This window comes from Hermetia illucens, chromosome 2 (genome assembly GCF_905115235.1).
Source record: "Hermetia illucens chromosome 2, iHerIll2.2.curated.20191125, whole genome shotgun sequence".
Lineage (NCBI taxonomy): Eukaryota > Metazoa > Arthropoda > Insecta > Diptera > Stratiomyidae > Hermetia > Hermetia illucens.
The window spans coordinates 106,583,938-106,604,863 of NC_051850.1; the positions used below are offsets into that span (position 1 = coordinate 106,583,938).

At 41.5% G+C, this 20,926-nt stretch overlaps 1 protein-coding gene across 1 annotated transcript; it reads left to right on the forward strand.

Moving 5' to 3' along the window:
• The first annotated feature begins 610 nt into the window (after window positions 1-610).
• Window positions 611-20,926, forward strand: LOC119649991 (DNA repair protein REV1). Its single transcript, XM_038052447.1, has 7 exons — window positions 611-988; window positions 1,048-2,432; window positions 18,967-19,076; window positions 19,151-19,320; window positions 19,382-19,811; window positions 19,920-20,598; window positions 20,686-20,926. Exons 1-7 carry the CDS (start codon window positions 953-955, stop codon window positions 20,822-20,824), a joined length of 2,949 nt encoding a protein of 982 aa, XP_037908375.1. The 5' UTR covers window positions 611-952; the 3' UTR covers window positions 20,825-20,926.

Genomic DNA, 20,926 nt, shown 5'->3' on the forward strand with positions numbered 1-20,926 from the left:
GGATAGGAAGTCTCCGTTAAAGCGCAACACTACAATATTGAAATGTTCCTCATTCTGGACCGGAATCTCGCAGTTAATATCCTGTCCAAAACGGACCCCCCAGGGCGCACCTTGCGGTTGCCGCAAGCATTAACTTACTTTCAGCAGGCTTACCAGAGCACAATAGCAAAGTGACGGAACAGGCTCTCCAGAGTCCCACCATCTAACCTCAGAATGTCCAACCTGCAACACTGGTATACCCTTATAGGGAAGCGTACGCACATTCCAAAAACCACCCCGTAACCTAATACGATTACCAAAGGTCCGCATGGTATGTCCCTCCCCATCCGAGACATCGATAAGGTTTAGAAAAAAAAAGTTACTAATTCGCAGAATGCTATCCCTTTTAATCCCCTTCCTTAAAGGGGAGTCACTATCTTAGTATGATAAAGATATGATAAATTAATAGCGAATACTTTTGAAAGCCCCACCTATCCCCTCAGAAGCATCGACGTTACGTAGCCATTCAGAATATAGTAAGTCGTCCCTCCTCCTGGAAACCGTCTTTAGCAGTAAAGGTTGAATTTTTAATCCGATTCCCGGGAAATGAGTAGTTTGTGAAGAGGAAGGAGGGAGGTCCCACCTCTTCAACTTCCCTAGAAACTCGTGACGGACACCCCACCTCCCTCTAGATTCACTCGTCCTACACCCGCTTTCGCTTTTCGACTATCTAATCTAATAAGGATATGTTTCAGCAAAAACATTATGAACTCATTTAAATGGTCGACTTTTTTATGGAGACTGTATCCATCTTACCTTTCCTCCAAGGTAAAACCATTTCAACAACTCTTTAACAAATAACGAGATTGTTTTCGTGCCATAACCTCAACACCATGTAAACAAGTTGGTTTGCGCCTGAAAGGTTGTCATCAATGGCTTCGATTTCATGAGTTTTGGAAACTAACCAGGAATAATGATTCGCGAAACGGACAATGGCTTCGGAGAATGGGTAAGTAAATTCGCTGAGTAATCAGTTTTAAGTATATCTAGAAAATCTTGCCTTTGCAGGGCGGTTATATGCAAGCAAAGATCGACAAACTCGAGGAACAGTTCGAACAATCTAGCAACTTCCTCCGCCAGTCCACTTTGTTCGCCGGCATTTCTATTTACGTGAACGGACTGACTAATCCTTCGGCGGACCAATTGAAGCGGATTATGATGGTACACGGGGGCGTATTCCACCACTACGAGCGTTCGTACACGACATACATTATCGCTTCCAACCTGCCGGATGTGAAGATCAGAAATATGAACACCAGCAACATAATCCGGCCTGAATGGGTTGTCGATTGTGTTAAGGAGAACAGGATCCTTGATTACACTAAATACCTGCTCTACACCAACCAAAAACCGTCGCAACCGAAATTAATGTTCCAAAAAAAGGAGAAGCCGATCGACAAGTTTGAAACCGTGCAGTCATCAAATCATGAGGAGCCATCAAATGACGAGGATAAGGAATGCTTAAATATAATGAAGGAACTTGACGATTTGAATAAGATAATGAAGGGGCAGAACAACCAATCAGTGCCGAACAATGCTTCGCCGGATATACTCGAAGAAGAGGAACCTCATGTAGAGCCTCTGGGGCAGAAGGAGGAGGAGTCTTCCAAGCAAGCAGCAACGACGTCCAAATTTGCAAAATCTGCAATTGATCCTAACTTCCTGTCCGAGTTTTATAACAATTCTCGACTGCATCACATTGCCACCCTCGGTGCAGGCTTCAAGCAATACGTCTCAGAGCTAAGAGCAAAACATTCTGGCACTTTTCCACAACGGGAAGACATTCGCGGAAAACTTCCCAAGCTCGACACTCCGCAAACTTACCCTCAGACAATTATGCACATCGACATGGACTGTTTTTTCGTATCGGTCGGGCTCCGTTCCAGACCACATCTGCGTGGCGAACCTGTAGCAGTCACGCATTCAAAAGGAACGGATGCTGTAGCCCGGCCGGGGACTGACAGGCAAAAGGAACGCGAACTGTACCTGAAAAGGCTTGAACAAAAATCAAACAATTACATGAAAAGTGAAAAAATCAAAAGTGGATTCGAAGGCAATGAGTCGCTTTCCGAAATCGCCTCCTGCAGCTACGAAGCCCGGAAAATGGGCGTTCGGAACGGGATGTTTGTTGGCCAAGCATTGAAGTTGTGTCCTGGCCTAAAAACCATCCCCTACGACTTTGAAGAATACAAAGAAGTGGCTTTCACCCTATACAACACAGTGGCCCAGTACACTTTGAATATCGAGGCTGTGAGCTGTGACGAAATGTTTGTGGATCTCAGCGACGTTTTGAACGAGTTGCAGGCAGCCACCATGGACTTTGTGGGGCTTGTAAGGGAGGAAGTGAAGACGAAAACAGGATGTCCTTGCTCGGCTGGTGTGGGAGGTAACAGGTCAGAATTTTTCCAACTTTTTTTCGATTTCGATTATGACTATATGAATGATAAACAAAGCCCTACAATCACAGACAAGAAGAGATCAAAAGCAAACGCTTTTCTTCGAGGGAGCGCCGATAGTTTTCAGCTTTTGAAATTTCTCTATTCTCTGCCTGTTTATCGTTATTTAGTCATCATTCCCGCCGACCGCTGCGCTCCCAAATCGAAATTATATTACTGAACAGTTTTTTGTGGTGCCCCAGCTTTTCAGGGCAAGGCGTTTTTGTCAGTTTCTTGCGAAAATTATTCTCTGCCCTTCGATCATTCTAAAAATACAAAATTCCCCAAAAATAATTTTTTATCAGTTTAGAGTTCAAAAAAGGACGAAAAAGTTGACTGACGGTTTCGTCCAGGGCAGAGGCAACTCATCAGATGCTGCCTCATCTCTGCCCTGGGAGCAGTGTGACCAAAAGTAACGACAGATGGTAATAGCTCCACTTAAATACAATCGCAAACACATAATGGTTACGAATTATATTCAAGTGAAATCCGTCATAAGTCCAGACCTAAACCAAGCCGAGGTAAATTATTATTACCATCTGTCGTTACTTTCAGTCACGCTGCTCCCAGGGCAGAGGTGAGACAGCGTCTGATGAGTCGCCTCTGCCTTGGACGAAACCTGAAATGCTAAAAGTCGCGCAAAACTAGCAGAAAACAAAAGCGGAGTTAAAACTGGAAACAAAAAAATGAGGAACTAAAGTGTTCATAGTATCCACCGCAGCCCATTGGGCCGAATTTTGTCCACAACGAGATGGTCGTAATATCGCTCATAATGTCGTTATAAAAGTTACGGAATTGAGGTAATCCACTCGTTGGCCATCTTGGGAGAGTGGATTCCACTGCATGGCGTAGCCCGCAGTGCAATTGTCGCCCTTCTTAATGTGTGGCCGTGTTCTTCGTTTGGGATAGTATCAGGCCAACGTACTCCGATGATACGACGCAAACTGGTGTTGACGAACGCTTGGCGCTTTTGAGTAACAGCGGGGTCCACTTTACATGTGCTACTCACATATAGCAACACAGAAAAAACACTCACAGGACAGTCTCAGCTTGATATTGGTGTTGAGATAAGTGCATTTCCCGATGTTAGACAAGGCAGCGAATGTGGGTCTAGCGCGGTTAATGCATCGGACATCATCTAATTCGGTGCCACCGTCGGTAGAAACCACGCTTTCCAGATATACAAATTGATCAACGCCTTCGATGACCTTTGTAGCCTTGTAAGGAGACTAACAACCTTGGTTTTGTTAGTATTTATCTTCATTCAATTCATTTGCCCAAGGTCCATGACCCGGGGAGAGAGCAAACAGATTTCATCAGCGTAGTCGAGATGTTTGAGGAAAGATGCGATCGTCCGTTGACTTCCTCCACGTCCACCGATCAAGGCAGCATGCAGAACGTCACCGATAACAAAAAGAAATAATATCGGTGACAGGATGCAATCCTGGCGGACTCCGCTTTGGAACACAAGATTTCGGAGATTTACACTCGGTGCAGTACCTAACATTTTGCGCCATTATATGTCACTCTAATAATGGCTCCCTGTTTACGCTATCGAAAGCTTTCCCGAAATCGATAAAGAGCAAATGCAGAAAAGAACTAAACTCCGTGCGCTATTCCAAAATGATCAGCAGGATGTTGTCGTGATCAATGCAGGAAGATCAAGACCAGAAAACAGCCTGCTCTCTATCAATCAACCTTTTGAGAGGTTCTTGGATTATTTTAGCCAGTTCCAGGATTAGCCATTATCTTTGCTTTCTTTGGAATCTTAACTATCATCGCCTTCTTCCACTTTCTGAGAAAGGTCTCGGATTCGCAAGATTTCAGTACGAATAGAAGCAGCAGATTTGCAGTAACTGCAGGTGCGGCGATAAATAACTCTGCGGGGAGACTGTCAAGCCCAGCGGCTTTATGGCTGAAATACAACACGGGAATGCATGCGTGCGCAGTGAGAGAGCTATTAAATAAAGTTCACACGGACTTGTATAGAGCAACATACAACAAGTCCGATGCGCAATGCGACACGCAAAAAAAAATTGAGAAAATTAAATTTTTGCGATCCCTGACTGATGATAGTTTGTTGACACTTCACGTCATTTGCGATTTGGCAGCGCTTTTTATTCATTTTGAGAACGGAGTTTGCAAGTGCTTGCATTAGTTCCGTAGCTTCCATTCATAAAAATTCAATTTAACCCGTAAGTATGTGCGTCTTGCAGTAATGGAGACGAAGATGTTGCGTTGGACTGAAACGTTTTGATCACATCCGAAATGTGGATATCCGCGACCGTAATGGGGTTGCACCGATCGTGAAAAAGTTGCGAGAGAGGCATCTTCGATGGTATGGTCACGCAATTCGCGCTAACGAGAATTCACTTGGTAAGCGACCAAAATGCAGGCCGAAACATTGGTAGCTTGATACGCTGGATGGGGATTTAAAAGCCTCGTGACTGCAACCAGATCAGGCATTTGATAGAGCCAAATAGCGAAACTGATCACGACTAGTCTACCCCGCGTGGACGAGACAAAGGCTGAAGAAAAAGAAAGAAGGTATGTGCACTCTTAGTGACATTAATCGTATGATTTTCATAAAATAAAACATGCACGCAGGTCGATTGTCCGCGCACAAAATCACAACATTGCAGATAATCTTCTAAGCTTATGGAATGAGCCTATGCATATTCATATATTTTAATAATCGTTAACGCAACAATCCAATTGGATCAGGGCGTTGAAATGTATTAGAGCACTTCATTCAAGACCGTAACGGTGCACTTCAGGATTATAGTACCCTGTAGGAGGCAATGTGTGATTTGACTCAGGTCCACATTCACAGCTGAGTCGACTGGTATCCGACGTTAAACCACGATACAAATCCCACTCCCATCAGTGAGATTTGAACCGCGACCTTCCGTATGACTCCTATATTTCATGTTATAAAAATCATAAAATTAAATGCCAATAAATGCACATACCTAAGGCTTAAATTTAGTTTTTTTTTAATGGAAGCGACGGGATTAATGCAAGTGATATCATTATTAGCACCAACAACTCAAATCATCTCTCAAAAAGAATTCATTCAAATTAATTACATTCAAAAGTAACTGCCGAAAGAAAAAAGCAACGTCAAGTGAATGTTATATGATGTCTCCTGTCAAGGCGTACACTACGTTGAGGGATTTAGTTCGGTATCGAAGTTCGAGTAAGCCCGCCATCGCTCCCAGTGGTCAATAGGAGCCTTCAAACCCTTCCGCTCTTCAATCCGTTTCTACGATTCCACAGTCAGCCAGTTCTTAGGGTGCCCCTGGGGAACGAGGTCAACGACCTGTCTAACACCCAAGAGAAGAGTATTTTTGATGTCAGCCTCACTCTCAGTATATCTACTATCCGATCAGCAAGATGGCTCCCCCACTGTCGAGCGACAGTTCGATCATACAAGCAGTCGATGTTGATTGTGATGCTCCTTAACCTGGATCGGAATCTTGCAGCTAGAAGTCTGTCAGAAATCGGCTTCCAGGTAAAGAAAACGCATCCTGCGGTATTTGTCCAAAGCAAACCGGCACCGGATTGGCGCGTCTGCTACTACTTGACTTTCTAGAGTACAAAAGCACGTTGCCGCAAGAGGGAGAGAAGTACTCTCCTACTTCGCTTAGGCCCAGAATATCCAGCTTATATCGCTCAAGTTGAAGAAAGTGAGCATTCTGGGGACCCCTCAGAAACCAATCATAGTCCGTCTTTGATAGCCAAAGGTCTTCGGCGTGCGATAAGTCCCTATTCGAGGCTTTTTTGACGCTTCGATAGTAATAAAGGTTCAAAGTTGCTACCCCACAATTTTTTGTCCATTTTAAGCGCCTCTTACGACAAGTATGGGAGACTTTGAGTGTATTCTAAAGCCCCAACTCATTGCATGAAAGCGGAGTGTAAATTTCGATCAAAAGAAAAGGTTCGATTAGTACTTTTCGAAACTGATCTTATTTCTGATATTGGATTAAACATAGGGGGGTGAGTTCTCAAAATGTATGCCCCGAAAAGTGTAACAGGTCTCGTTTTCAGAACCTATCATCAACGGCGCAACAACCGGTATCTGGTCTAGGCCTGCCTTAATAAGGGACTCCAGACATCCCGGTTTTGCGCCGAGCTTCACCAATTCGATATCCCTAAAAGCTGTCTGACGTCCTGACCTACGCCATCGCTCCATCTTAGGCAGGGTCTGCCTCGTCTTCTTCTTCTACCATAGATATTGTCCTTATAGACTTTCCGGGTGGGATAATCCTCATCCGTACGGGTTAAGTAACCCGCCCACCGTAACCTATTGAGCCGGATTTTATCCACAACCGGACGGTCATGGTATCACTCATAGATTTCGTGGTTATGTAGGCTACGGAATCGTCCATCCTCATGTATGGGGCCAAAAATTCTTCGGAAGATTCTTCTCTCGAACGCGGCCAATAGTTCGCAGTTTTTCTTGCTAAGAACCCAAGTTTCCGAGGAATACATGAGGACTGGCAAGATCATAGTCTTGTACAGTAAGAGCTTTGACCCTATGGTGAGACGTTTCGATAGGAAGTTTTTGTAAGCTGAAATAGACTCTGTTGGCTGACAACAACCGTGCGCGGATTTCCTCATCGTAGCTGTTATCGGTTGTGATTTTCGACCCTAGATAGGAGAAATTTCAGAGCCTATAAAACTGAAAAATTTGGAAAAAACCCGTAATGGGGCACCTATCTCAAATCTAGGCTTCAAAATACATTGTATTCCGATATCTGATCAAAATTAAGTAAATAATAGCATGTCACCATATTTGAGGAATTTACCCGAAAACCCCCGTTCATCCTAGGCGTACATAATTTTTCACAATACGTGATAAGATGCGACATCATTCCGAAAAATTTGCAGTAAATCTAACTATTATAAACGAAGTGATAGGTGATCAAAGTTTGCTATTTAACGTGGATTTATGGCATTCTAAAACGTGTATGACGTCATCATCAAGTAAAGTGAACTCATATGAGTGGCGGGTCACAAAGAGACATCTTAGTTTTCCTTTTTGTAGCTTTCTTTGGTTATTTGTATATCAGCTTCAACTTCTTCAGACAGACATATATATCTGTATGTTGTAATGAAGTTTGCGAATAGTATCCAGTTAAGAAGACTATGTAGTTAGTACCAGAGGTATTCAATTTATGTACATATGTAGGAATATATGCACGTATGCTTTTGTGTAGAAAGTAAAGAGGAAATATTAAAATGCTTTTGATCAATTGCGATGAATATGAATGCGTCTGTGTCCAGATAGCTGAGTGGTTAGAGCACAAGGTTGTCGTACGGAAGGTTGCGGTTCAAATCTCATTGGTGGCAGTGGAATTTGTATCGTGATTTGACGTCAGATACCAGTCGACTCAGCTGTGAATGAGTACCTGAGTCAAATCAGGGTAATAATCTCGGGCGAGCGTAATGCTGACCACATTGCCTCCTACAGTGTACTGTAGTGTACCGTTACGGTCTTGAATGAAGTGCTCTAACACACTTCAAGGCCCTGATCCAATATGGATTGTTGCGCCAACGATTATTATTATTATGAATGCGTCAGTGTGCGGTGCAGGCAATATTTGTTTGTTTACGTGTTTAACATGTAAATATACCTTATGAAAAACTGCTTTGAATTCTTTAGCTATGTCACGAATTGAAAAACGTTCATAGAAAGTTCGTCATATACAAAACCTGAAACGCTCAACTTCCGGTATTCCGACTGGTGTAGATTCTTGGGATAGCTCTGCCTTCTAGGTCGACTTCAGCCAACTAGCGTACTTTGTTTGTCATCCGACAAGTATTACAGGTTGCTCAGATAATTTTTACTAAAATTCGACCTCTGAGCGTCGACAATGAAATTGGATCTGAGTCTTAAATCGTGTTAGAGCACATTTAAAACTTCGGTACTCGGTAGACAATTTAGTCGGCATTGCGCTTGCCGTTAATTATTTACCCTGATTTGATTCAGGTCCTTAGCCGACTGGTTTCCAACATCCAGTTCCAAAACAATTCCTTCTGTCACCAGTAAAATTTGCACTGGGTTCAAACACCTGGACGTCAGCGTAGCCCATCTCTTTGGCTTTGGAAAGAGAAGCAAGTAGAGTCGGACTGAAGATAAACGCCATCAAAACCAAGGTAAAATAGTTACGCTGTGTTTTACTACTTGTATTTTTTTCTGAGCATAAATTGAAGTTCTTTGTTTGACGGTAGTGCTGAGTTAAGTGAAAACAAGTCGGAATACCGGAAGCTCGCGGTTTGAGTATAAAGGTTTTGTGTTCACCTTATGTAAGAAACTTCAACGCTCATTTTTCTATTCCTATATAGCTACAAATTCAACATATTCCTTCATCATTCATTCATTCCAAACTACAAGTTATACGTACATATTACAGCCATAGAATTATCCTCACCCTAAACAAACAAACTGCTTATTTCCGAATACTGTACATATATATGCACGTATATAAATTGATCGTATCCATATTTCCGATTTACTTCGTGTATAAAAGCATACATATGAACACATATAGTACGTATATTAGATACGGCTGGTTTAATATACAAATATATCTATCTGAATTAGACACTACCCTTAAACGTCATTAGCACACATATACTATATACTTACATGCGCACATGTCTGGTTGGAGTAATTGATATTCATATACATGTTGACTAAAAAAATGAAACAAAATAATTCCTTGGGACCCCATTCACAAGAACTCATTTCGTTATGCTATTGATGAATTGAAATGTGATGATGAGGTCATACAGGTTTTAGAATGTACAAAATTCACAAAAAATGGTAAAGTTTCACCCCCTATAACTTTGTTAATAATAGTTGCATTTTCTTCAAACTTGACCAACTTGTGCATTATATCCTTCATTATACTTATGCCAAATTTTATACTTCTGAAATGGACATAAGGGGGGTTGCCGGGTAAATTTCTAAAATGTGAAAATATACTATTATTAACTTTATTTGTGCAGATATCGGAACCGGATGTATTTTGAGGCCTAGATTTAGTAGAGATGCACTACTGTGATTTTTTTCAGATTTTTCGGTTGGATAGGTTCTGAGAACGAGACCTGTTACACTTTTTGGGGCTCATATTTTGGGCCCTCACTCCCCTATGTTTCACCCAATATCAAATACGGAACCAGTTTCGAAAAGTACTAATTGAGTCCTTTCGTTTGAAACCCCATATGGCCACATTCTGTGAAAAAAAATTTTGCAGCCTCCTTTCACATGTATGGGGAGCCCCCCCTTAAACTTAACACAAAATGGCGCCACTTACTGCATGTAAAGGGAACAACAGATTACACACTCTTACCAATTTTCGTGACAATCGGTCCAGCCGTTTCCGAATAAATCGGGTGTGACAGACAGACATCGAATCGATTCTAATAAATTTTGTGTGAAACAAAACCTTAAAAATGTCAAATTGTAGAAAAATGATAAGATGAAAATTCTTTTACTACGACCGGAAAATTTAAGTTTGAGTGATACCGGTAGCGGAAAATAATACTCCAACCAAAAAATCGGTAGCAGAGTTTAGTAGCCTTCTAATAAGCAGATTTTTTAAAGTCTTATCGGGCTGCTAGGTCTATTGAAGAGAAAAAGGGGTCCTGTAGAGATTGAACTGGTAAAGAAAATGTATTTGTGGATCGGCTCCAAACGGTGGAGTACATTAGAACAGTGTTTGTGGAAGAAAATGGATTAAAATGGAACTGGAGGACCGTTAGTTATTTGCTCAAAAACTTGCCAAAAAAAAAGTTTCGGCCAAAAAAATGTACAAAGGCATTGGGAATAGACGCAAAAATATACAAATTGGACATCACTCGATTTCAGAAGGACAACATCTACATTGAATCCAAGTTCAATTTATTTGGATTCAATGGAAAACCGGACATGAAGCGTAGATCAAGTGAACACTTTTCGAAGAATTGAGTTATAACAACAGTTAGGCAAGAAGGCAGCCGAATCATTTGAGAATATTCTACCTTCATAGGGTTGAACAATTTATACTGAGAGAACGATCTGTAAACGGAAATGCTTACAAAAACATTTTGGAAACCCATTTAATTCCATCAATAGAAGAAATCTAAAGAAAGTGACCCGATTTTAAAACATGATTCTGCGCTATGTCTTCGCTGCAAACTGGTTAGTGTTTTCAATTTTTTTATATTTTTATTAGGTATCAAAAACAATAGTAACAACAGATACGGGCTGTTCCTCCAAGCATCAAACGGAGTAAAGCCGCTGAGCTTGACAATCTCCGTGTAGATCTATTATCGCCGCACCTTCAGTTACTGCAGGTCCGCCGCTTCCACTCTTATGGAAATCTTGAGAATCCGACACCCTTTCCAAAGAGTGGGAAAGGGGATGATCCTTTAGATTACAAAGAAGCGCAATCATTTTGAGTATGACAATTGGAGGGTATCTGCGTACTCCTAAAGCTAAAATAATCCTGGATCGCATTAAAGAACATCTCGAATGAAAGACAGCAGGTTGGTTTCCGCTCCGTATGCTACTGTATCCTAGGGATCATTTTGGAAGAGTACGCGGAGTTTGGATCTTCGCTTCATCGATTTCATAAAAAGCTTTTGATAACGTGAAGAGAGAGTGTATCTGGCGTGCTCTACGCGGGATGGGCACTCCAAAGAAACTAATAGCTATTGTCAAAGCGACATACAATGGCGCAAAATGGCACGGGCTCCACTGAGGTAAAGTCTCCGAGACTTTGTGATCCAAAGCGGAATCCGCCAGGATTGCATCCTGTCATTGATATTATTTCTTCTTGTTATCAGTGACGTTCTGCATGCTGCCTTGCAACAATTGCATTGCGGGCTACGCGATACAGTGGAATCCACTCACCCAAAATGACCGAAGGGTGGTTTGCCAGTAAAGAAGGAGCGCAGAGATCGCGGAGGGAGCTGAAGCGTAGGTGTGGTTGACACGCTATACTCCACCAAGGGGTTAATGGCAACCATATACGTATGCACATCGTTCTACAGTAAGAGATTATATTTGTTTCGAGCCCCAAAATAGGGGTTTTTGAAGATTTTTCTGTGAATACATTTTGAAATTATAATGCGCACTTCAGGAAAAAGAAGAAAAATTATTAAATCAAAGTTTATATTATGGCGGCTGTAGAAATTTATCAACAGAACAAGATTTTTTTAGGGTCGCCCGAAACGATTAACAACTCTCTTGGATCACCATCCATCCATTTTCCAGGAAAATGGTTTTACGGTTAAAAAAAAAATTAAATTGATTTTAATATCTCAGATATATAGATTAATTAATGGAATCATTAAATCATTAAAATATACATACAGGCTAATAAGCAGGCTCTCAAAAGATTTGACAATCACGTGCACTTATTGTGTAAGACCCTCGATGATTTTTTAGTGCAACAAGAAGTGGTAAGATATTATATCTGCCCTCGCTGTTGTTACTTCGTAGTTCATTTCTTTAGTCCAAGCCTTCTAAAATGATGATTGAACAGGCGCAGCATCATTGTGAGGCCTAGCCTTTAAACCGGAAGGATTAATGGTTAATTATTAATTAATAGTCTGTAGCAACGGAAGTTCACGGTTCAAATTTCACCGGTGGCAGAGGGATTTGTATCGTGACTGTATGTCAAACACCAGTCAACTCGGATGTTAATACATGAGTGAAATGATGGTAATAATCACGGAACAATCTGCGCGGCAAAGGGCGCATACAACCTCCATTGGGTCAATTCAAACGAAAGGATGTGGTCTATAGTCAATTGTGCAATAATATTGAAACGATGTTCGAAACTTGAAGCATTTCTTTTTGTGTGTTAAAGTTTACCATTTTATTGTGCGTTAAGCTCGACGAATTCTCATTGCCAATCTCTACATAAACTTGAGTTATGGTTTGGATCATTATCTTGTTGAAAAATTAATCCATTGTCTTTTATTGAGTTCCATGAGCAGAGAAACAACCCGAGATCAAAGTACGAAATATTATTGAACGAAAATTATTCTTCATGGGCTAAATAACTCAAATTTTGATTCGTCACTCAACAGGAAATTTTCGAGTTTCGATCGAATTTAATTGGGTGTTGTGCGAATTTCTGGAGCTATTAGGCATCTTTTCCACTTGATAATGAATTTATCTTCACTAGAAGTGGTAGCTCTGGGCCCCCAATAATACCAAGGTTTTTTAATCTGACTGCTTAGCATACTCTTGCTACTGTATTAATAGGCGAAAAAATCAGTGCGCTGATGCATTAGTAGCACTAAAGTCGCCTTCGTTGTTTTGCCCATAATTTTGAAATGAACTATCAACGCCAACATCAAGTTCAATTTGTTCAGTGCCAATGCTCCTTCTATGCTGCTGTATGGAAGCAGCACATATAAAATGGCAAGCACTGTCACTCTTCATGTCATCAGGGTTTTCTGGCCTAATGCAATAGCAGAACTTCGCCGGTATATATGTCTGTTGAGTGGTAGCAGTGGGTGTCATAGAACAGTGAAGAAAGAGTGCAAACCTTTCAGAAAATCTTTTGGGAACGGAAACACAATGCACAAACCTAATAGCGCGGGTGCGTAGATGTGTTTACAGGCTTTGTCCCACATAAAGTTTTATGACAACCATATACGTGCGTTATTAAAATCGATTTACTGTCTGTCCATCACACCCATTTTTCTCGGAGGGTGAAAAGGTGGGAACTGTGAACGCTTACGCATACAGTGAGTTATATCCTTTTACGTCGAATTTAAGGGGGGAGGGGGTGGTCCCCCATACATGCTAAAGGGGGGTGTAATTTTTTTTCATCAAATCTAGTCATGTGTGGTATCAAATGAAAGGTCTCGGTTAGTACTTTTCGAAGCCGGCCTTAGTGTTGACATTTGTTGAAAAGAGGGGTACAGGGGATCGAAAGTGGCCATTTCTTTAACGAACCTATTCTCAGAGACTGCCCAACCGAAAAATCTGAAAAAAATCGCCTAGACTCCGAAATACCCTCCATACCGATACCTGTTCAAATAAAGTTAATTATAGTCCATTACTAAAATTTTTAATAATTGACAGGAAAGTTCACCCTAGAATCACGAAATTTTGCAGCAATATAGGTCACAGCACACTAACTACTAACAAAGTTATACTAGGTCAAAGCTGTCGGTTCTGTGCAAATTCAAGACAATAAATGTCAATATCACTTGAAAGTGGATATTTTTACATAATATATGCATATATTACATGCTACATACTAATGGGACAACTCAAATCTCTTTATAAAGGAAATACACAAATCCTTTCATATTTGAAGCGTCTAGCTTCCGGTTTCCCGACTTGTTTCAAAAATTTCTTATATTTACTATTAGAAATGTTCATTTTTAAGGTTTTGTGTGAAACAAAACCTTATCAGAATCGAGTCGATGTCTGTCAGTTCGTCTGTCTGTCACACACGATTTATTTGGAAACGGCACGAAAGTTGGCGAGAACGTGTGATCTGTGGATCCCTTTACATACAAGTGGCGCCATAGTATGTTTACTTTAAAGACGGGCTCCCCTTATATGCGAAAGCGTGGTGCAACATTTTTCAAAGAATGTGGCCATGTAGGATATCAAATGAAAAAAGCTCAATTAGTATTTTTCAAAACTGGCCCCATATTTGATATCGGGTGAAACGAAGGGGAGTGAGGGCTCAAAATATGTAGTGTAACAGATCTCATTCTCAGAATCTATCCGAAAAATCTGAAAAACATCACAGCGGTGTATCTAAACGAAATTTACGCTTCAAAATACATCCCGTTCCGATGTCAAATAAATAGTTAATAATAGTATATTAGCATATTTTAGAAATTTAGTCGAAAACACCCTGAAGTTCACGCTAGAAGTACAAAATTTGGCAGTCATATGGAGGATAACATAAGACAACTTTCGGAAGTTTAAATGAAATCCAACTATTATTAACAAAGTTATTGAAGGTGAAATTTTGTCATTTTTATGAATTTCGTGCATTCTGCAAGGTGTATGACGTCATCACATACCAATTCGTCAGTACCACAACAAAGTGAGCTCACATGAATGGGGGGGTCGGCAAGAAATATGTTGTTTTAGTTTTTTAGTCATTTGTATATCAATATCAGTTACTCCAGAGAGACCTATGGGTGCATATACCTGTGGGTGGGGAGAAGCTACAGCTTCTGAGCACTCAGCCCGTGTTGGCCCATTGTACTCGCGTCCCCCGTCTAACGGAATATTCCGGATTCGTTCACGTATCGCAGGATTTCTGTTAGTGGATGTGATGCTACCCGTCGCAATTGAAGAACATCGGCACCAAAGATCTGATGCCTGATGCGTCCATAGGCGGGGCATTCACATAGCAAATGCTCCGTGGATTCCGCTTCCTCATTACAGGAGGGACACGTATCATCTTCGGTAATTCCTATTCTCAACATATGCCCAGCTAGTGAATTATGGCCTGTCAGAATGCCCACAATACACCTGCAAGTCTGCTTTTCGACAGGATAAACTTTGCGGAACGTATGTTGGGTTCTGGCAGGAAAAGTTTGGTGTGTCGAGCAGCATTTAGGCTCTGCCACCTGTCATTATGGGAAACTTGTTCCCAGTTTTTGAAAACAGATTTAGCCAATGCCACTGATATCCCAATTGCTGGCTCCGGTCCCGGCATAGGGGAGATTGACCCCTCTTTCGCTAAAGCGTCCGAGATTTCATTTCCCTCTATGCCGCAGTGACCAGGTACCCAGAGTAGTTCCACCGTATTGAATCTAGACATAAAGTTCAAACGGTTTCTGCATTCCTGAACGATTCTCGAGGTGATCAAAGGACTGCTCAATGCCCGCAGTGCAGCTTGATCGTCATTGCAGATTGCGATGCGCCTGCCCTTCAACCGCTCGCCAATCACCCAGTTTGCCACCCTTAGGATCGCATAAACTTCGGCTTGAAAAACCGTTGCATATTGTCCCAAAGGAAAAGCCCACTTCTCGTTTTTATTCGAGAGGTAGACTCCGGCTCCAGAACTCTCTTCTGTTTTTGAGCCATCGGTGTAAAAGACTTCCGTATATCCCGCCACGCATTCCTCTGGGTCTTCCCAGTCCTCCCTACACTTCAGGGTAACTACATATCTTCTACCAAACAGATGTATGGAGGCACGAAAATCGGAAGCCATTGTAAGAACTGGATTCAGTCCTCCCAGTAACTCTTCCAATGCTCTGTGCCCCCCACATCCGTTGTTTTCCCATAGATCTAATCGAATTAGCCTATGAGCTGCTCTCATTGCAGTGCTTTGAATAAATATATCCAGGGGCTGCAAATTGAGTAGTGCATTCAGAGCTGCGCCGGATGTCGTGCTCATGGCACCAGTGATACCCAAACAAACAGTTCTTTGCAGTGCGTCTAGTTTACGGTGAAAACCTTTTTGTCTCACCTTAACCCACCACACTACGGATGCATATACGAACATCGGCCTAATGATGGCAACGTATATCCACATTACCACATGAGACCTGAGTCCCCTTGTCGAGGCAAAGGTCCGTCTGCACAGCCCATAAGCTGTGAGAGCTCTTTTCATCTTTACCTCTACATGTTTGTTCCAAAGAAGTTTTTTATCTAGAGTGACACTTCTTCGGAGAGTTGAAGGGTAGTACCCCTCATCTCAGGGAGGCAAAGTCCATTCAGTTTTCTCCTTTTTGTGAATAAAACCATTGTGTAATTGAAGTAATAAAAACTTGTTGTTTCTTTTTCGTTGGTGTGGGTATTTATTCTTGCAAATACCGATATTTCGGGAACCACTTGTTCCCTTCATCAGTGCAAACAAGTTTGCTTTATTACTTCAATTAATTAATCGTTGGAAACACCGCATAATTTCACTCTGAAACCATTGTGGTTTTATTTGGATTAACTGACAAACCATGTCTAAGGCACCAGCTGTCTATCAAATCAACGGCACGCTGTATATTCCTACACACCGTTCCAAGATCCCGATCAACAGCAAGTACAGCCACGTCATCAGCATAAGCTTGAGCGTGTATTGGGAAATTTTGCAGTTCGCAAAGCAGTGAATCGATCAGCATACTCCACAGAAGCGGCGAAAGCACACCTCCTTAGGGCAGCCCTTCGTTGCTTCCGTAGTCAGGTAGCGATCGACCCCTACCTCAGCGCACAGCAATCTTTGCGTTAGCATAGCATGGATCCACTTAATTAAAGTATCATCAACACCATGCGCTCTGGCGGCATCACAAAGTTTTTGAAAAGGCGCACAGTCAAAAGCCCCTTCAATGTCCACGAACACCCCCATAGTCTCTCCAAACTTTTCAGCAAGAATGAAGTCAAGCTGATCTGTCTGAAGTTCTTTGGATTAGAATAGTTATCTTTCCCAGGTTTGGGTATGAAAACTACTTGAACCTGTTGCCAAGAAGAAGGCACGTAGCCCAGAGCAAGACATCCTCGAAAAATATTTTTTAGAGGTCGCTCTAAATGCTCCATACCCTCCTTTAGCATTGCCGGATAGATGCCATCCATGCCAGGTGCTTTGAAATCTTCAAAGGACAGTATGGCAGCTCTCACCTTTTCATGGGAAACAACCGCTTTCGCAGTGTTCCAGTTCCTCTTGCAACACTTGTGTGTTGAAGGCATTGCAAGAACCGTCAACTCTCCCCCTACCACTTCTCTCACCCGTTCCCCCGGGTGATGTACTTCCAGGAGGGTCTGTACTGAGTCCAGTCTGGAGCTCGTGAAAGTACCGTCGGGTTTTCTAAGAGAATCCAACTTGGCCGACGCATCCCTTTTGAGGGCTCTGCACAGCCTTGAAGTCTCCCTTTCGCCTTCCAGTTCCTCACAGTACGCTCTAAAGGAGTCTCGTTTCGAGCACCTCACGAGCCTCTTATATTCACGTTGTGAGTTCCTGAAATTTAATCAGTCTTCGTTCTTGTTACTTTTGCAAGCACGATTTAGAAGTCGCCTGGTTAATTTCCTGAGTTTTTGCAGTTCTCGGTTCCACCAAGGAACCGTTTTACCGCTTTGGCCTCGGGAAATAGGACAAGCCTCTTCATAGCACTCTAAAAGTGTGTAGTTCAGAGTTTTCAATTCATCTTCCAGCACCAAAGGAGTCCTTAGTCGCCTAGGGAACTGTACTTTATTGCCAAGAAGTTCATTGAACTTTGCCCAATCCGTTTTCCTAGGGTTCCGTCTTTGTACTGCAGACTGTTCGCCCGCAATAGTCATATACCTACGTGTTAATGAAATTTGCGGGTAGTATATAATTCAGATGTTTATTTAGGGCGAGGATAATATCTATGTCCGTTTGGAAAAAATATGAATATGTTGGATTTGAAGCTATATACGGATGGAAAAATGTGGGTAGAAATTTCTCACATAAAATGAACACAAAACCTTTACACCCGAAACGTGAGCTTCCGGTATTCCCACTTGCTTTTTTAAAATCTGTTAATCGTATCGGTTATAGGATTCATTTATTTCAAATTCGTCGTATGCTCATTCATTGTCATTGTAAGTTGGTACGTGTTGACAAACTAGAAACATGATTCTTGATCGTTGGCGCGGGCCGTGAAGGTAAATCTTCTTTCAGACTAAGCATAACAAGTGAAAATATAAAGGGTATAGATTGGAACTTATTTTACCTTATTCTATTCATGCCTCGATGTTTGGTGATAATCCGCAAAAAATTACCTTAATTTCGTAATATTTCGGCTTTAACATTGGTGCTTTCAACTTTCATATGTGACAGAGGTTCGGTGACTCTTTTAGAGTTCCCAACTGTCACCGGTCCAACGACACTCCTTTCTTGCAGTTCACGCCGTGTTAACAGTTGTCCGCTTTTCACGATAACTTTTTACTTTCGGGCGACCAGAAGGTGTTTGTTTACCATAGCTTTGAGGTCAACCAAAAATATTGCGATAATACCACGGCTTCAGCCCCAATGGTAAGCAATTTCACAGTTGGACAGGCCCCTTTCATGAAGCGCAGAAATTTAACCTTTCTCATGTTCCTTTAACGCACTTTTTCTTCCCAACAGTCGGGTCATTGTGTGACCTCCGAATTCTTTCAGTCAAGACCAACCGATATGCAATTTGGAGTGGGGGTAGAGGGTGACATAGGAAACAAAAGTCGAATAGCGCCAATATGCGCTTCCCCCTCGAGAGGTATGGGACCCCCCCTTCGAGGTGATAATTGTTTTTTTTTCGCAATAACCGAAATAGCCGAATCCGTTGAGAATCTATTCGCAATAAATTCTGAAAATTTGGTTGATATAAAGTGCGTAGCTTCGGAAAAAAGTGTGGTTTAACTCAAACTGTTTTTCCAATAGTAATCCTTTTTTTAAACAAAAAAGGTAGTGGAAAAATACTAAAGCTGTGTTTTTTTTCGCTAAAAAATTATTAATTAGTCAGAAACAATTTTTAACTATCACCTTCATTATATCAATTGATGTCGAATGCTTTACAGGTTACAAGCCCGCATGGCTACGAAGAAAGCCAAACCAGATGGACAGTTCTTCCTAAGTCCAGAAAATGTCGAAGATTATATGGCAAATATTCCAATTGATGACCTCCCAGGTAAACTTCATCAACATAAAGACAGCGGAAGCTAACAACAATCTTATTCGATCGAAATTTACTTCTTACCGTAGGCGTAGGGTACAGTACTTCGTACACCCTCGAACAATTGAAACTGAAAACATGCGGCGACTTACAGCAAATACCTTTGGCGAAACTACAACAAGAAGTTGGAAAGAAATTCGGCGAAACCCTATATCAGTTCTGTCGTGGCGTAGACAATCGGCCATTAGTTTATGGGCAGGTAATTTCTAGGCATTAAACGAAGTCAAATATTCATTTCTAATGGAAATTTTATCAAACAGATCCGGAAATCAATCTCAGCAGAGGTCAACTATGGAATTCGATTCACTGAATATGCAGAATTGGAAAAGTTCTTGCGGCAACTTTGCGCCGAAGTACATTCGCGCCTGATGGGAATTAAACGTCGTGGAAAATGTATTACTCTTAAGTTGATGGTTCGGGCAAAAGAAGCTCCCATTGAGACATCAAAATTCATGGGCCATGGCTACTGCGATAATCTGACAAAATCAACAACTCTTCCTGATTACACCTGTGACTTGGATGTGATTACAAGAACTATACTTACTACCATGAAGTCATTGAATATTCCTCCGAAAGAACTGCGAGGAATCGGTATACACATCGGAAAACTGGATAATCCTGACGAAAATAAGGCGAAGAAGGAAAATGTTTTGAAAACCATGTTCAACAAAGTTGCTGAGAAGCGGAAAGGTAAATTTACTTGGAGATTGCATGCGATGATGCGAAAATTAAGACATTAAGAAGGAATTCTTTATGACACATTTTTCCTAACTTTCGATTCAATTTTCTTTTTCTTAGAGTCATCTACGCAAAATCCTGAACCTACTAAAAATGAATTAAAATCACCAATCAAACCCATTCCTGAAAAACGCAAAACATCGCCAACTACTCCTGAAAAGAAACCTTCGAAAATAAGCAAAAAAGGACGAGGAAAATCGAAAGCTACCAAAACAATAGACGTCTCAAACATGCTTCAAAACGCTGCCAAACGGAAGGTCCAAGAACAACTTCCGCCCGACATCGACTACAACGTTTTAGCTGAATTACCGGAAGACATAAGGGAAGAAATCTTACGCGAGCATAGACAATATACAAGCGCCAACACTGTTTCAAAACAAGAAAGTACCTCGCCTGAAGCAATTCGAAACCCTTCCCCAAATGTTGAAGCTGAATTCCTGCAAGCATTGCCTCCTGAACTGCGTATGGAAATCGAGCGAGATATGAATTTACACCGCAAGAACGTAGCAGTCGACAGTAAAACTTCAGAAAGTAGCAACAAATGCGAAACTGAAAGCAAACCCCCAGAATCCGAAAATATTTTTGATCAAAAAAATTGCAGACACCTTATTGAATCGTGGATAGAGAGCTCGGAAAGTCCCGAAGAATGCGATGTTGATATATTCGCCCAAAATGCTCAAGAGCTGATACAAACAAGGCGTATCACGGATTTATTAGTGCCACTGAGGTTGCTTCACAGGTAAGTTCGTATCTGCTTAGCTTTGTCTTCGGACTTACTATAGGGTAAGAGTTCATTTTTCTATTCATTAGTCCCCCTTTTCTGTAGACTTATAAGCGCGAAAGAGAGCTGCGTCTGGCATGCAGCCTATAAAACCATTCTAAATGTCGTTCAACGAGAAATGGTCGCTACATACGGTTCTAAAATGATGCTTGAAGAGGCAGTGGATTGCAATAAATGTGCCTAATTGTTAAGTTTATTAAACGTTTTCCTACCTCATCGTGATAGAAGAAGATTATTTTATATTTTACTGTTATACAGGATTAGAATAAAACAAAATACTAAACTA

Excerpts from the sequence above, each read along its gene's own strand:
- LOC119649991 (XM_038052447.1), top strand. The coding sequence starts at position 953 with ATGATTCGCGAAACGGACAATGGCTTCGGAGAATGG. Across the intron at positions 2,433-18,966 it reads GCTGGTGTGGGAGGTAACAG|GTTACAAGCCCGCATGGCTA; the intron begins GTCAGAATTTTT and ends AATGCTTTACAG. Across the intron at positions 20,599-20,685 it reads CCACTGAGGTTGCTTCACAG|ACTTATAAGCGCGAAAGAGA; the intron begins GTAAGTTCGTAT and ends CCTTTTCTGTAG.